The sequence below is a fragment of the Vespula vulgaris genome, chromosome 1 (genome assembly GCF_905475345.1).
Source record: "Vespula vulgaris chromosome 1, iyVesVulg1.1, whole genome shotgun sequence".
In the NCBI taxonomy this organism is placed as follows: domain Eukaryota; kingdom Metazoa; phylum Arthropoda; class Insecta; order Hymenoptera; family Vespidae; genus Vespula; species Vespula vulgaris.
The window spans coordinates 1,957,065-1,974,480 of record NC_066586.1 but is presented as its reverse complement, the minus strand read 5'-3'; the positions used below and the strand labels follow the sequence as shown (position 1 = coordinate 1,974,480).

General features: G+C 33.3%; 1 protein-coding gene across 14 annotated transcripts in view; it reads left to right on the top strand.

Moving 5' to 3' along the window:
- Positions 1-17,416, top strand: part of LOC127069508 (tensin-3) — a 157,294-nt gene that overhangs the window by 115,905 nt on the left and 23,973 nt on the right. For 13 of the 14 annotated variants that reach the window (XM_051006613.1, XM_051006618.1, XM_051006604.1 and 10 more), the window contains 5 exons: positions 6,473-6,697; positions 7,224-7,387; positions 7,659-7,808; positions 10,980-11,277; positions 11,621-11,858. In XM_051006613.1, coding sequence (XP_050862570.1) covers positions 6,473-6,697; positions 7,224-7,387; positions 7,659-7,808; positions 10,980-11,277; positions 11,621-11,858 — 1,075 coding nt within the window. Of the gene's footprint in view, positions 1-5,403; positions 5,815-6,472; positions 6,698-7,223; positions 7,388-7,658; positions 7,809-10,979; positions 11,278-11,620; positions 11,859-17,416 lie in introns of those variants that run through there. The other variant, XM_051006682.1, reaches the window with a different exon arrangement.

The window sequence follows — 17,416 nt, the reverse complement described above, 5'->3', positions numbered from 1 at the left end:
ATTCAATATTGAAACAAACTGGTCGAATATGTATGCATATGTTTAAATGCGTATATATGTTTGTATGCATGTATGTATGTATATACGTATACCAAAAGATGTACGTATCCCGATTGTATCAAAAACGTGCCTTCGTTTATTCTTCCTAGAAAACAGGTCGAATCGTTACATTTACATTCAAAAGACCGTGTTCCTTCTATCCTACAAGATTATAGTGCGTTTTCGAGTATTTTAAAAGAGATTCGATATATATTTCCAAACTAAAATTTTCAATTGTAGATCGATAATAAAGACGATGTAATAAAAAAAAAATTATTTTCTTTTCTCTCGTAAACTTTACAAATAAGGAAAAAGAGGAAAAATCCAATACCCGCTAGAATTTACTTATTTTATTTATTAAATTTTTAAAAATCTTTTTTTCTCTCTTGATAAAGAAAAAGAAAAAAAAGAAAGAATTCGATACCATTTTCAAAGACTAGCGCATATCCAAAGCGTAACTAATACCTATGTGAAAATCGTATTTCTCATAGTAGAAAAACAAATCTCTCTATCGTAGAAAAATATAGTATTTGGGTATTATAAAAAAAAATCCTGTCACAAAAAAATACCAAATACATTTTCGTACTAAAATATTTGATTGATGAACCGGAATTCGATTGATTGATTAAAAACTACCTCATTTTTTCTTTTCGAACTTCAAAAAATCAAACGATATTCGTAAGAATTTATTTATTAAACTTTTTGACGCTTCTTCTCTCGTGATAAAGAAATGGAAAAAAATATGAAAATAAAAAATAAAAAATTCATAAATTTTTCAAAGACGAGCAGCACACTCGAAGCGTAACTAATGTGTACTTATATAAAAAACGTATTTCTCATCGTAAGAAAAATTATGCAAAAGAACGGGTTTGTGGTCGTGCTTAAGAACGTACCTACACTAAGATGATTTTATTAAAGCTCTTTTTAATATAAAGCTACCGGATTACGCCGTAGGGCCTTTGCCCGATGTTTTCCGCGAGTTAACGTCGATGTTGAAAGAAAATTATTCGTTGAAACGGCAATAATCTAGCGTATTATACGAACCAAAGCACTATCCGTCGATTTATCAGTGCGATAACAAGCGAGTAGGTTGATATCAAGGGAGAATAATTTATTCAAGAAAAGCCTTCAAGCAAAAGCTTTACTTTAAAACAACGATATGCCGAGTAATTGTAACTAATTACGGGTGTACCGTAGCGGAATTTTGAAATATAAAAAATAAAAAAAAAATAAAGGGTAAAAGAAAAATAAATAAGTAAATAAATAAATAAATAAATAAATAAAAGTATGTTTCAAACAAATTTATTAATTAATTGATTCGATGATTGATTGGTCTATATATATATATATATATATATATATATATATATATATATATATATAAACTGTATACTGCAAAATCACTAGTGAAAAATCATACAGAAGATTTTCAACGTTTGTTCGATAAAATGAAATGGAAGTAGCGTGAGAGAGATAAAGAGAGAGAGAGAAAGAGAGAGAAAAGAAAAAAGAAAAAAAAGAGAAAGTAAAAAAACGTAATACTGTACTACACTTCCAATTAGAAATTAAACGTCTTCAATTACGCGGATTAACGATAATTGACATTAGTCGCGCCGTTTACCGCTCGCACGAACATCATGGACCCGAACAATTGCACCCGATTAATCGCGTGGGCAATGATTATCATTTTTTCACTAGTCATTTTTTTCTTCTTGGAACGCTACACATACACATGCTATAACTTCTATATAACACGTATATACATACGTCTCGAATTATTTCTCTTTATACATTCGATACGTGCGTGCGTACATGTGTAGTTGTAAGTTGAAAAATACAAAATAATTCACGTTAATTGGAAATCATATTTATATAAAGAAGTTTTGTTATTTGGAAAAAAAAAATTATCGATATAACTAAAGAAAAAAGAATTATTTGTTTTACGAAATACAAATTCCAGAAAAAAGTATGTACATAAATATATGTGTGTGTCTATAATTATTTCTCTTTAGACTGTGCATACGTGTATACATGCTACAGAAATCAAATCTATATATTTATAAATGGATGCAACCGATGTTGAAAAGATAAAAAGAATAATTAAAGGAAAAATTAAAAGCTTTTTTTACCCAATATAAATAAAATACTATCTTCGTTAATGATCATCTACCGAAATGGTCATCTTCTTTAAAACTGGCAATAAATATATATTGCATCGTGTACTTCGCCAAGAGCGAGAAATGAAAATTTACGAGCGTAACGGTTGCACTCTCTCACCGCTAGGGCTTCTAACGTTTCACTTGGAGGACAGCGATCGATCTCAATTAATTAAACGATAATTATAGTAATCACGTTATATATATATATATATATATATATATATATATATATATATCGAGAGAGAGAGAGAGAGAGAGACAGAGATACACATATAACGAATATATATATACACACACGAATAACGATTTAATATTGTTTATATCGAGAGGTCCTTCAACAAGAAACTAAGTCAATTCGATAAATTCTCGAAATCGGTTCGAGCTTTTAAATAGTCAATCGAATTCACTCTTGAACCGAGAAGGACAGAGAAAAAGAGAGAGAGAGGACGAACGTGGGTGTCTCTTCCTACTCAAAGCATAACATTCTCGTTTCTATATGCGTTAGTACCATAAAATCACCTCGTACCGGTTCGCTTAATACCATTCTGCACTTTTACTTGAACATGTTTATGTACGTGTAAATATATATATATATATATATATATATATATATATATATATATATATATATACATACATATGTATACGTATATGTGTATGTTGAAATGTAGATCGTATATTCGAACTTACGTCACTTTACACAAGAGATGACCAAGAGAGTAGAAACGTATATTCCCGAATTCTGAAGGAGTCGCATCGTGTCGTAAGAAACTTTTATCGATTCGATCGATATTTTATCCTGTGACTTTAAACGACGTGTATGAAAAATGAGAACATACGTGAATATTTTTACATGAATAAACAACGAATACATTTATTATAATATACGTGTGCGCGATCTACCTTGTAATCATAATAATTAATATTTTAATAATATTTTATCGTAATATTTGATACGATTGTAAAACATAACTTTGAAAAAACAAAAAATTAGGAAAAAGAAAAAGAAAGAAAAAGAGAAATTTAGTTATTATTCGATTTGAATATTATAAAAGTATATTCGAGGTAATACATATAAATACGTAAAATTTTATCTCGAAGGAACATTTACGATCATAAATAGAAGATACGATTGGTCAAAGGAAAGTGTCCCTTGACTCACTCTCTCTTTCTCTCTCTTTTTTTGTCTCTATGTGTCTCCCTTAAATGTATACATGGACAATGTAGGTACACATTATGGCAAGTCTCAAACTACTATCAGCCGTTTTCGTTGACTCCTGCCGAATCTACGAGCGGTTTCACCCACGCAAGTATACTCGACTCGGCTGCAAATTGAAAATTTAACGATTGCCGTGCGTCGTGCCGACAAAAAAGGCGTGTCGGTTGGTCACGATAGGTTCGAAAAGGGTGATATCGTATACACGTGAAAAAGAGTTTAAGAAATGTTACGTGTATGTATGCGTTTATATATATATATATATATATATGTATATATATGCATATATGTATACATGTATGTATATGTAGGAAGGAGAGATTCGGCGGTCTCTAAAAATACGTTTATGGGATCATAACGCGGCAAGTTCCTTCTCCTGGGTCCAGGCCCCTCTTTCAAGGTATATAAGTACACATACGTGTCGTGTTCTTTCGTATACTCATAAATCCCCTACCACTGTTAACTCTCACGTGTAAAATCGCTATTACGTCTTGAGCTCCTACCGCAGATGTCATTCCATGGATTTGAGACCGCTCATGGTGGATATGTCCTTCGTATTTCTCACGGTTGCGGTTGGAGCCAATTCTTCGAAGAAAAAAAAGATGAAAAGAAATAAAAGGGAGAGAAAAAAGAAAAAGAAACGGGAGAGAAAGAAAGAGAAAGCTGGTAACACCATAGGATGTATCTCTTTTTCTGTTTATTTCTCTCTCTCTCTCTCTCTCTCTCTCTCTCTCTCTCTCTCTATCTATCTATCTATCTATCTATCTATCTATCTATCTATCTATCTCTTTTTCTTACTATCTCAAACTTTTCTTATCGATAAGCTTTTTCTCAATCCAAAATGTTTCTATCATTTGTCATAATATCATAAAACCATACACACGTTTCTTCTTTCTTTCTCTTTTTTATCGACATTTGAGAACTTCGCCGACATAATTGCACTATGAAAGACTTTCTTTCATTATTTTCTTCTAACTAATGGATCGAAGATAGTTTAATCCTAATTGATTAAAGACAGTTGCTTTTATAGGACGAGGTAATTATTATAAAATCTATTAATCAATTAAACAGTAATTAATAAATGTTACATTAGTAAAGAAAGTATCTATATAATAATATCATAAATTACTCTTAGAAACTTAGAAGAATTATATTATTCAGAAACGACAATCCCAATTTATAATTTAAATAATACAATTATCAATATACGCATCAATCGACTGACCATCGATTAATACAAATTACAACAAATTAAAATATTTAAATATAATAATAATTGATAATAAATGTTATGGACGCTAGAAAAAAAAAAAAAAAGAAAAAAATAAGAAAAAAGGGAAAAAAGAGGATACAAATAAACAATTATCTACTATACACATTCAGAAAATATCGATAGGAGAAGTTTCTTACTATGCAATTTAAATAGATTAAAAAAAGAAACAAAGATAATCGTGTCGACGCACGTATCACTATGTGTACACATACACGTACACACACATACACACATACATGTATATATTTACATTATACATATCTATCTATTTCTAAGTCACGCTCTATGCTCGTTACGAGAAGTCACGCTACCTGCGCGAATTCGTTACATCATACGCGAATATGTACCAAGCGAGGACGAACTAAACGCATACTAAACTCAAGACGATATATGCACTTACACATATGTACACACGTACATATAGATACACGCAACATAGACGTACACACAAAAAGATATATATATATATACATACATACACATGTCAAAGTTAAAATGTATACGAGCAAACTCGAAGTAGAAAGACGTCTCTATACTATATGACTATAACAACTATGACTACGACTACATCTACTACTACTACTACTACTACTACTACTACTACTACTACTACTACTACTACTAGTACGAATACGACTACGACGACGAGGACGATGAGGCTCGTAATCCGTAGCTGCATAATTCTCGCGCGTACTCCTATCTCGTAGAACCAGGCGAAATACAATACTCGACAGTGCGTCGAGGAACGCGGTCCCATCATCCTCCTATCTCTATTTCTATCTCTCTATCTATCTCTCTTTTTCTCTCTTTATCTCTCCATCTTTCTATCCCTTTTTATCTTTCTTCCATTTTGTTTTTTCCTTCCTCGAAGCCTTTCCTCATTTCTCTCATCTTTACTTCCTCCCTTCGTCTCTTCTATTATTATTCCTTGCAAAAAGGATAGAAAAAAAGAAAGAAAGAAAAAAAAAACAAAAAGAAGAAAAAAGAAAAACAAGACAAACGTAGTAAAGTTCTCTCGTTAGGACTCCAAGACTGGATTATATGTCTACTTATCGTGATATCATAAACTCGACGTCATGCGGCAGTGCTACGTCGTCAGGATCTTTTACGCGCCCAAGTATACAAAGGTGATAACAATATCATAGAAGAAAATGTATCGTTGATATATATGTATAGTGGAAAATGTATTGTTTCGACGAGTGTTTTGTGAGGGACGTGTTTACGAAAGAATTATATGAAACTTATTCCTTCCGATCAAATTGCGTGTTAACGACGTGATACGTAAATATTTCGACATTTCTTTCAAGCCAAAAGAAAAAAGGATTATTCAGATCAATTCATTTCTTTTCTTCTTCTCTTTTTTTCTATCTTTCCTTTTTAATTTAAGAATCAACTACAAAGTTTTCAGAACTTCTACGAAGACAGACATTCTTATAGTGAGAGAAAATAAATTGTTTTTCGTTCGATTCGACGAGTGTTCCTGTAATTCGATGTGAAAATATATATCAAAAAAAAAAAAAAAGGATTTGAGTGATACGTTCGATATAAAAAAAAAAGAAAAAATTTTCTAACAATTTATATAAATTAATTGAAAGATTTAAGAAGAAAATGGAATTTTAAGTGTTCTGTCAATCACTGAAGTTTCCTAACGCGTACCATACGTGTGTTTTTTTTCTTTTCTACATAATTACATATGTGACAAGAATGTTTGAATATAACTCGAACGTAAAAGAGAAATAATGTTGGAAATTTATCGATGAAGATTATAAAAATGACGTGTTACAGGTACAAGGAGTTCAATCGTCGGGGACGCCCGCGAGGACGCCTGGCGTCGGCGCAGATTCGTCTAGCGTCGATGTGGGAAAGGGCGTCGGTGGAAGGGTCACGGAAGTGATGGAATTGTGTTATGTCACGGAAAGGATAATCGCTCTTTGGTATCGAGAAGATGCACAAGGTGTTCTGGAACATGCGACGACTCTTTTAAGAGGCAAACATGCCGATAATTATATGGTAAATGTCTAATGTTTTTATTTCAACATATTGCTTTTTGTATTTTCTTTTTTTCTTCTTTTTCTTATTTCTTTTTGTTTTGTTGTTTTGTTTTTTTTTTGTAAATAAAAATATGTTTCTTTCAAAACAGATCTGCGTAAATGGACGTACGATATTAATGGTGTCGTATTTATATTCGAAGAAAAAAAATATTTTCTCTTTTGTGGGAATAAAAACATTTGTTTTTTTTTTTAAGTTTGAAAAAGGGAGATCTATATCTTGTTGTGATCTATGTCTTGTTGTAAATCGTTCGTATTTAAAAAAGGAAAAGGAAAGAAAAAGAAGAGAATATTTTATTTTTCGCGCGAATAAAAATATAAAATATCTTCTTTATGATTTTTGTTTTTAATCCATGTAAATGAATGATTTATGACGTTAATTGTTAAAAAAGAAAAAACAAATCCGTCGTCGTTTCGTCGTCGAACATCGTATAATTTCTATTTCATTTTGTATCTTTTTTTTTTATTTTTTTACAACAAACTTGCAGATATTCAATCTATCATCGCCAGGACGAGCAGGTGAATCGAATACAAGAGAAGCCGGATGGCCTCAAGGTTTGGCACCAAGTTTGGAAAGATTATGCGCCCTTTGCAAGGAGCTGGACTCCTGGTTAAACGGTGTTCCAAATCGTGTTGTTGTTTTACACGCAAGGTGATTATCTGTCTTTTACTCGTCTTACTTCTTTGAAAGAAAAACAAAACACAAGAAAAAGTAGAAAAAAAATTAAAAGCAAATTTTTCCTCTTACTTTCGTTTTATAAAAAAAAAAAGAAAAAGAAAAAAGCAGAAAAAAATATCTGCTTTTTAACTGAACTAAATATTGAACCAAATCTAATTTTTTTCGTGTCTTTTCCAAAAAAAAAAAAAATAATAAAAAAAATAAAAAACAACAACACCAACGACAACAACAACAAAAATAAAAGGGGTAACAAGGAACGATTGGGCGTGGCGGTCTCGGCTTACATGAATTACAGCAGCATCTGCGGTGGACGCGATCAAGCTTTGGACAGGTTCGCGATGAGAAGGTTCCTCGATGACAAGATCGGATCTCTGCAAGTTCCATCACATCGAAGGTAACGGCTTACATGCAACGATACAGAACGGCTACAACGACGTTATACTACCTGTTGACGTACGACGAGAAAATTCATTTTATCGTCCCTCCTCATCTCGAATAACTCAGATAACGCCATAAACTTTGTCCCATAGCGTAGGCGTGGTTATATCTCGGTTGGATGGATATATTCTGAAAGACTTTCTTAACGTCCTTTTCTAAAGCTTAAACTATATTCCCTATAGTTTCTACGAAACAATCTACTACCTCTAGCTATTTTTCTACTTTCTACATTGTCGCGAAATAGGATCCAAGTAATAAACTCTTATTCCATTCGATACACACTCTTAATCCTATAGTCGCTGATTGAAATTCAAACGTCGTTATAAACGTCGGATCGTAACCATGGAAGTGAAAAATTCTGAAAACGTCGCGTCGCCTCGTCTCTATCTGATCGTTTAAACCTCGTGATGGTCAATGTTGGCATAGAAAATGATCGGTCAAATGGTTATAAAAGAAGAAAAGAAAATAAGAGAGAGAGAGAGAGAGAGAGAGAGAGAGAGAAGGAAAGAAAGAAAAAAAAATTTGGTGATGCGTAATATAATCGGCTGTAAATCGAGAGCGATTTGCATCGAAATGAAATTTACATTGAAAATCAGATATTTACGAAAACGTATACTTCGATTAACGGTAGAGAAAGAGAAAAAAGAAAGAAAGAGATAGCCAAAGAGAGAAAGAGAGAAAAAGAAGATTCGGTTGGGTCCTTGACGATTCATATCCATCGTCCGGTTTCATACGCGTATTAAGCATCATTGACCCTCGGAATAGTAGATCATCATCATCATCGTCATCATCATTTTCATCGTCTCCATGTGTAGAAGCTGTACGTAACAACTTTAATGAGCCGCTATCATAACGCTCTCTCGGACGACGTGTTTAACTTTTCTTCAACATTGTCCTTCCTGTTAAACTTACATATATCTTCAACACCTCTGCATATCGGCCTCTTCCGCTGTAGTTTATGGTCCTACGTTTGTAATATACACGTACCTACGAACGTACGGTTTATGGAAATGCATAGCCTAGAATTCAATTAACAGTTATGGCTACGAAACGAGAAGGAGAGACTGAGAGAGAGAGAGAGAGAGAGAGAGAGAGGGGGGGGATCGTTAATATGTATTAACTAAACGAAGAGAAACGTTAGAAATCAGTGAGAGATATGAATTAATTGAAATAATCTATGTATATCCGTGTAGCTTATAGCAAATGATCTTATATGTGCATACTTATGTACATAAATAAATAAATACATATTTACATATGTACGTGCATATATCTAAAACGTATGATATTATTGAAACTACGTATGCTACGTAAATTATACAAATATATATATATATATATACGTATGTATATACGTATGTATGTATGTATGTATGTATGTATGTATGTATGTACGTTTATATATATGTTCGTTACCACTTCGTATATCTTGAATGTACGTATTTCAATGAACGTATTGTTACAAGCAATCTTGAGTAATTTTCGTAACGCGATTAGCCGCGAGAAGAATAGTATGCTCGGCGCTATTGCATTATTATATGGTACGTAAGTATGTACATGAATCAGAAACCGCAATTACACTTTCATTGTAACATTGTTAACGAGATAATGGAGAAATATCGTCGATCAACGTGTTTACTGAACTAAGTAATAATTCCACGATGGTTTGTTTCTTTTTCTTCTCCCTTATTTTTTTAAAATAATAATAATAATAATAATAATAATAATAATAATAATAATAATAATAATAATAATAATAATAATAATAATAATAATGCCAATAATAAAAAGAGAATGATCTCGTATAGGAACTCTAACATAAACGTTCTATTTCCTTGTGAACTTCCACGTAATCGTTTTCGTTATCATTTTACGTTATCATTCATGGTTGTCATCGTTCTTCTTTCCATCAAGTTCATTGTACTACAAGTATCTATTTATAATATAAGTAACCGAGAGTAACGTCCTGTCTCGTTCATCCTTACCTCACATCCTGCCAAGATCGTTCGATCTTCTTTTCCGATGCCAACGTGATTCCGTGGCATCGAGTTTCACCCTTAATTACACGAGCCGCAAGCATTAGCATGTCGTTAGCGATCCTTGTGCTTTCACGAGCGTGTTATTCTATTATCGAGATCTACGAGAGAGTAGAGTAGAGTAGAGTAGAGTAGAGTAGAGTAGAGTAGAGTAGAGTAGAGTAGAGTAGAGTAGAGTAGAGTAGAGTAGAGTAGAGTAGAGTAGAGTAGATTAGAGTAGAGAACATTTACCTATATCTCCCTCCCCCGTTTTTTTTTTCTCTCTTTCTCTCTTTCTCTCTCTCCCCGTCTTTCTGTCCTTGTTTCGAAAGCAGGAGAACAACAATTTAATTTACTTCCTTATACAGGGTTGGCCAAAAGTTTTTAGACAGGTCAAATGTTCCTACGCTCGTAGTTTTAAAATATGAACAAAAAGAATTAGCCTAAAAAGTCTTGAAAAAGTGTAATTGATTTGTAAAAATTACGTTGGAACTTTCGGCCCACCTTTTATGTACGTGAATGTAATAAATCAAAAAGTAGGTTTATCTCTCTCTCTCTCTCTCTCTCTTTCCCTCTCTCTCTTTCTCTTTTTTTCCATGTTTCGAAAGCAGGAAAATAACAATTTAATTTACTTCCTTATAAAGGGTTGGCCAAATTTTTTTAAATGCATCAAAAGTTCTTAAGCTCGTAATTTTACAATCTGAACAAAAAAAAAAGAAAATTAACTTAAAAAGTCTTGAAAAGGTGTAATTAATTTTCAATAATCATCTTGGAACTTTTAATCCACCCTGTAGATACATGTACATAATACACCAAAAAGGCTTACCTCTCTCTCTCACTCCTTGTTTTGAAAGCAGTAAAATCACGATTTAATTTACTTCCTTATACAGGGTGTATCAAAAAATTCTGAGCTCGTACTTTTACGATTGGAAAAAAAATTTGATTAAAAAGTCTCGAAAAGGTGTGATCTATTAAAACATTTAAGAACTTTTGTTACATCCTCTACATACGTAATAACTAATACTATATATAAATATTAAATAACGTGAAAATGTAGGAACGCTTTATTGAATTTTGATAATAATAATTTGTCATCGTATTGTCAATTACAGATACATAGAGTACTTCAGCGGATTATTGTCTGGGTCATTGAGAATCAGTCAATCTCCTCTTTACTTGACACACCTCACAGTACTCGGAGTGCCACTCTTCGAGCCTACCGGATGTCGAGCGTTCCTCAAAGTCTACGAAGGATTGACGCCCGTTTACACATCGGATTTGTACTCGGTGACGAATGCTCGTGAGTTCACGGTTAATCTCGGTGGTCTTCGCTTGAGAGGAGACATTCTCGTGAAATGTTATCATAGGGTATATTCCAAACAAAGCCGAGAAGTTATGTTCTCGCTACAGGTAAGGAATATATTAAAGCGAATGAAATTCATTGGCAATTACATTCCTTCATGTATTATTTCCTATGATTACTAGACGTATCGCAGCTATAAAAAGTATTATTGCTTATCCAACGACCTTCAATTTTGCCACGTTTGTAAGAAAAAAAAAAAAAAAATAAAAAGAAATATGAAAAAAGAAAACATGAAAAGAAAATACATAAATGTACAATAGAATCATGCGAATCTAATCGTACCGTGCATATATATATATATATATATATATATATATATATATACGCGCACTCACGTGCATGCATATGTAGATATAGATATTATACAACAAATACAAATTGTATTTCTAGTTCCACACATGCGTCATCACAGAAAACGTTGTGTCATTTCCCCGTTCGGAACTTGACGTTGCTTGCGAAGATCCACGATGTCCACCCGATAGTGTTGTGACCCTTTACTTCGCAACCGATGCGAAACGTCAGGATGGCCCAATTCCGGCACCAACACCCGCTGTGCCTCATGCCTCGGCTCATCACGATCCCATCCTCCATTGGGACAGCTACACGAATCTCGAGATAAGCGATGACGGTAAGCAAGCATTTTATCTTTTTCTTTTTCTTTCTTTTTTTTTTTAATGTTTCTTTTTCTCTTATCTTGACTCGACTTCGATTAATACTCAAGACAGTTTGAATATCTTTGATAGATAAATAAAATCAAAAAGTATTATAGTATGCTTACGCTAACTTAAATGGAAAAGATCGATCGTATCAAAAATTGATGATAAATGATAATGATGATGATGATGATGACGACGATGATAATTCTTCTTAATACGAATGACATACAAAACTCAATCGTCGCGAACAAATTTATAATAATTTTCGGCGGCTTAATGGTGTCCAATTAACCTCGATCCAACGAAAAGAAGGGCTGGTCAGAAATAAGACTTGGCGCTACATCGAAAGAGACACGATGAGAAAGAAAAAGAGAGAGAGGAAAAAAAGAAAGAAACAGAGCGAGAGAGACACAGAGAAAGGAAGTAGAGGGAGTGAGTGGAGGAGGGAAGAGGGTTAAAACGAAAGATAAACGAAGAACATCGAAAACGTAGTTAGCACAGTGCATTTAGAACGGCTGACTAACACTGCCGGAAATACGTTTTGCCAAGCAGAAAGAGAGAGAGAGAGAGAAAGAGAGAAAGAGAGATAGAAAGAGAGAAAATACGGACGGCAGGTTCATCGCGACAACACGATAGTCAACTCGAAATAGATCAAAGGTCGAACCAATAAATAGACAAGGTCTCTCTATGGTGTTTCGCCATAATTTCTTCTATATTATTTCGCGTTCTATTTGTAATCATCTGTAATAATATTATGAACCGTCGTTCGGAGGTTACCATTTTAAGAAAAAAGAAAAAAAGAGAAAGAAAGCTAAAAGAGAAAAGAAAAGAAATGAAAAGAAAAAAAAGGAAGAGAAAGAAAAGGAAAAGAAACTAGAAACTCAGTATGCTTGATCTCTCGAGCGATCTCGATTCGCGATCTTGGCTCCGCGTCAATCTTATGTCCGACCTCGAACGTGCTGCGTGTTCGTATTTAACGCGGCTTTTCTCTAACATGAACGCTGCTGGTTCTCCAATCTTTTCGTTGTTTTTATTTTTTATTTATTTATTTATTTTTTTTCGTTTCTACATTTCTAATCAAACTACAAATTGAATTGTCATCTCGTAGTGATGTATGACCATTATTTCGACGATATGAGAAAAATATGTTCTTCTCTCTCTCTCTCTCTCTCTCTCTCTCTCTCTCTACTAAGAGAAAGAGAGAGAGAGGGAGAGATTGCAATCGAAGAGATATACATTAAATAATAATAGGAAGGATTTCCAATAAAAGGAAGATCTATAATTGGTCACGATGTTAAATGGAAATCGTTCGTAACGATAGATAGAAAAAAAAAGAAAGAGAAAGAGGGAGAGAGAGAGAGAGAGTTGAACGAGATAAATGGAAAACATCAAGAACGATAAAGAGGACTCTGTGTGTGGGGTCAAAAGGGGAAGGGGAAAGTGGATAAAAGCAGATAGAAGAAGGGAGAAGCTGCGAATAAGTTCTGATGGAAGTAGGGAGGAAAAGTGATGAGTGTTGAAGGGACGAGTGGGGAAGAGGACGAGGGTGATGGCGAAGGCGGAGGGGGAATTAGGGTGTTACGGGGATAGATGCACGAAGAAGATAGGCTAGGCCGATCGGATAGCATATAACCACGACAACGTCCGATGGTCGGTCCGATCCATCCCCATCTCTCATCCTCCATCTCCTTTCCCCTCTTCCCTATCCACTATCCCCCATTTCCCATCCTCCATCCCCATTCCCCATCCACTCGATAACTCGACCCTTTGACCAACTTTTACGGGGTGTGACCAAGTTGAAATCAATTTCAGCCTTTCAGTGCGCCCGAAGAAAAGAGAGACTTCACTTCTTTATTCGTCCAAAGTCGGCAACAAAATTGATCATCATCGAAATTTCCTTTTCTCCTCTTTCCTACACATTTCATCGTACTTACTTTCAATTACGTTTCAAAGATTGAATTTTTATCATTTTATCTCGAGATCCGATATCCCCGTGCAAAGGATAAATTTGTTAATCCCATCCAACCCTCCATCCACCCACCCTCTCATCTCGTCGATAGAAAGAATAATTATTGTCACGTTTTTCTGTTCTATAGAATTAACGCACTGTCAATAGTTTAACCGATTCAACTTGAATACTTCTGCTAAATCTTTTAAAGTGCTTTAACGATTCGGTAATTTAGTTTTTCGTTCTTTTTTTCTCTTTTCTTTTTCTTTTATACTCGTTTACTTACTCGCACACCAAAAAGCGTTAATCTCGATAAAAATCTAACTGCCCTTTTCTGTATTTTGTATTTTCCGATAGTATGTACCTTTAATGAAGTTACATCTGCTTTAGTCGAATCGATATCCCGCTTAGAATATCGCTGAACAATAAGGGTATTCTTTCCTTTCGTAGAGATTAACCGATCGAAGAATAGGAAACGAAGATATATATGAAAAGAAAAAGAGAAATGGAACGTATGGAAACGTACAAGTCTAAAATTAACATCACGTTTCTCGAATGAAGGGCAAACAGAAGGAAAGTAAAGCCGACGTTTGTGTGACTTCCTTCGTACGAAACGTTTACTATAAAATCTTACGACTCTTTCTTTCATTGATTATTATCTTTTCTTTTCATTGATGATTATTATTATTTCTTATTAGTTTTGTTTCGTTTCGGTTTTCCTTTTTTTTTAATTTAACGATTATCATAATTATATTTCAATCTCTTTAAATTTTAGATTAATAGAATTAATAAAGTGGAGATACACGTAGAAGATAATTAGTAACGTTGTATTTTATATAAAGAAAAAAAATTATCTTTCCCAAACGAATAAATTTTATATAAAAAAATTATATTTTCTTCTATATAGAATATATAGAATATAATTTTATAGAAAAAAAAGATGATATATTACAAGAGAGAAAATAATTTTATGAAAAAAATTGTATATTCTCTGCTATGAAGTATTCAATAATTTTATCGAAAAAGAAAAAAAAAATTTTATCCTTTTATACAGGATATTATACGAAATAATTTTATAGAAAAACAAAAAAATAAATAATACTTTACAAAAGAGAGAAGAGAAAAGTTTATAAATAAAATTACAATCTGTTTTATAAAATGTTTGACAATTTTATAAAAACGAAATTATATTCTCTTTTATAATATAATGGACAATTTTATCAGAAAGAAAAAAAAAGAAAAAAATAAAAAAAGAAAACTTTTACTTGCTTCTTTACATTATATAACATAAAGAAAATTATCAAATAAGTATAATAATAAGGAAAATATAATGTAATATATGTAGTAGAAAGACAGAAGGTGGTTTCCGTGGTGGGGTCCAAGCCAGTTTATTCTTGGCTTCGAGAACGACGAGAAGGAATGGAACAGAGTCGATAGTTTTCGCGCATTTCTACGCCGTCGACGTGACCGAACGAAACTCTAACGCGTGTCGATTCTTGATCTTCGATAAGTTCGATCAAGCGGGATTTCATTGTTTACGTGTATGAACTCTCTCCGTTCTACTGAATGATACAAATTTTGTGTATGAAGAATTGGTGTCTAAGAACGACGGAAGGATTTCTACTTAAATCGGTATAAATTAATACTAATTAATATTTATTTATTACAACTATGTTATTACAAATTACGATTGTTATATACTTTTAGATTTTTGATCTTTGGAAAAACGAGTACGATCTCGTTAAGACTATTTTTTTTTCTTTTTTTTTTTTCCTTTAGATAAAAATCGTTTAATCCAAAATCGGTAAAACCTCATAAAGACGTATATACGCACACATATACACGCGTAGATCGATCTCCCAAAGAAATACAACTCTCCAATCGATTCTTAACGCGGGAAAGTTCGTTCCTGGAAAGCATAGATCAAGTAGTTAGTAATCTTTGGGAAATCTTGTCGTCGTACTTGGAAGTAGCCTCGGATGTGTGGACCATTTCCATTAATTATCGATCTCACAAATCAATTTCACCGATCGGAAAAAGATCAGCGTTTTTATCGTATCCTTTAATCGTCTTTAACAAATTAACAGATTATCAAATTTCATTTCTCATTTTATTTTCAATTCGATCCTTTTTCATCGTATCTCTAATATAAATTTACAATTGTCAAATATCATTCCTTATTTTATTTTCAATCCGATCAAAGAAAAGATCCTCTCTTTCTATCGTACCTCTAATATCCTTTCTACGATTTACAATTTTCTAATATCCCTTTTTGTCTTTTTAATCACACAAGTAATGATTTATCTCGTTTAGTTCTTTAAATCTCTTCGGATATGGATCATTTCTGTTAATCATCCATCTTACCGAATGAATTTTTTCGATCGAAAGAAATATCATTCCTTTCGTCGTAGTCTTTAACAGATTTACTATTTTCAAACATAGCTTTTCGGATTTTCTTTCCAATTCGACAATTAATGATTTCTCTGGGGCTGTTTTCTTTCTCTCTTTTTTTCACACGGGTGCTTCGCAGCCGACCATAAAGGGCGAATCGGTTGCACAACGAGCATCGAAGTGACGAAATAAAAGGACACGGGGAATCATGAAGGGAGTGCTCGGGGTAAACAATGGTGACGTAACTGTAGGAAGACGTACGACCGAGCGACAAGACAATAGCCTCTTGTCTCTCTGTTTTCTGTTGGTCTCTCTCTCTCTCTCTTTTGCTCTCACTCACTCGCTCTTTATAAATTATCGGGCCAACCCTTCCTCCTACTTTCTCGTTTCGTCGCTTCGCCAACGATCGAACAAAAGGATCCAATGGACGCAAACCATGAAAAAGATTTTCGAGCCGACATAGTGACCGCTTTGTCGAGTACGAAACTATTCCAAGTCATGCCGAGAGTAACTCTTTATTCCTTTCTGTGAAATATACTTTTAAAAAAGACATTCTCGTTGAAAACAAAGACATTTACCCTCAAAAAAAAAAAGAAACAGGAGAAAGAAAAAATATTAATCCCTCTCTCTTCTTCTCTCTAGTTGAAATTTTTTTATTTATCAGACGTATACATATGAATAAAACTATTTTTATTATAGATCAATAATTACTATGGCTATTATTTACAAACAATCGTGAGAAACTATTCCTTTCTCTCACGGTCTCTTTTCTCATCCGTTTGGATAATTTAGAAGAGACGAATGACAGTTCGAGTAACATCGACTCGGCCGATCGCTTCTACGTCCTTGTCCCAGATCGTCCATGCTACGTATATACACACGCACATACACATAGCATATATATATATATATATATATATATATATATATATATATATATATATATATATATTGTATAATGTATATATACACGCCTCTTTTCTTAAGGTGGACCGTCCAACTTTTCGTTTCTATCCCCGTTACTGCTCCTTGCCAAGTAGAAATAGACCACTTTGAGACAGACTGAGAAAAGGGGCGCCGCCAGCTTGAAAAATCAAGAAAAGTTCTTCGAACGTTTTTATCGAATTATGCATTTCATATCCTCTCTATAACTTGCTTTATAAGTGAAAAGATAAATGACGAAATCTTTCT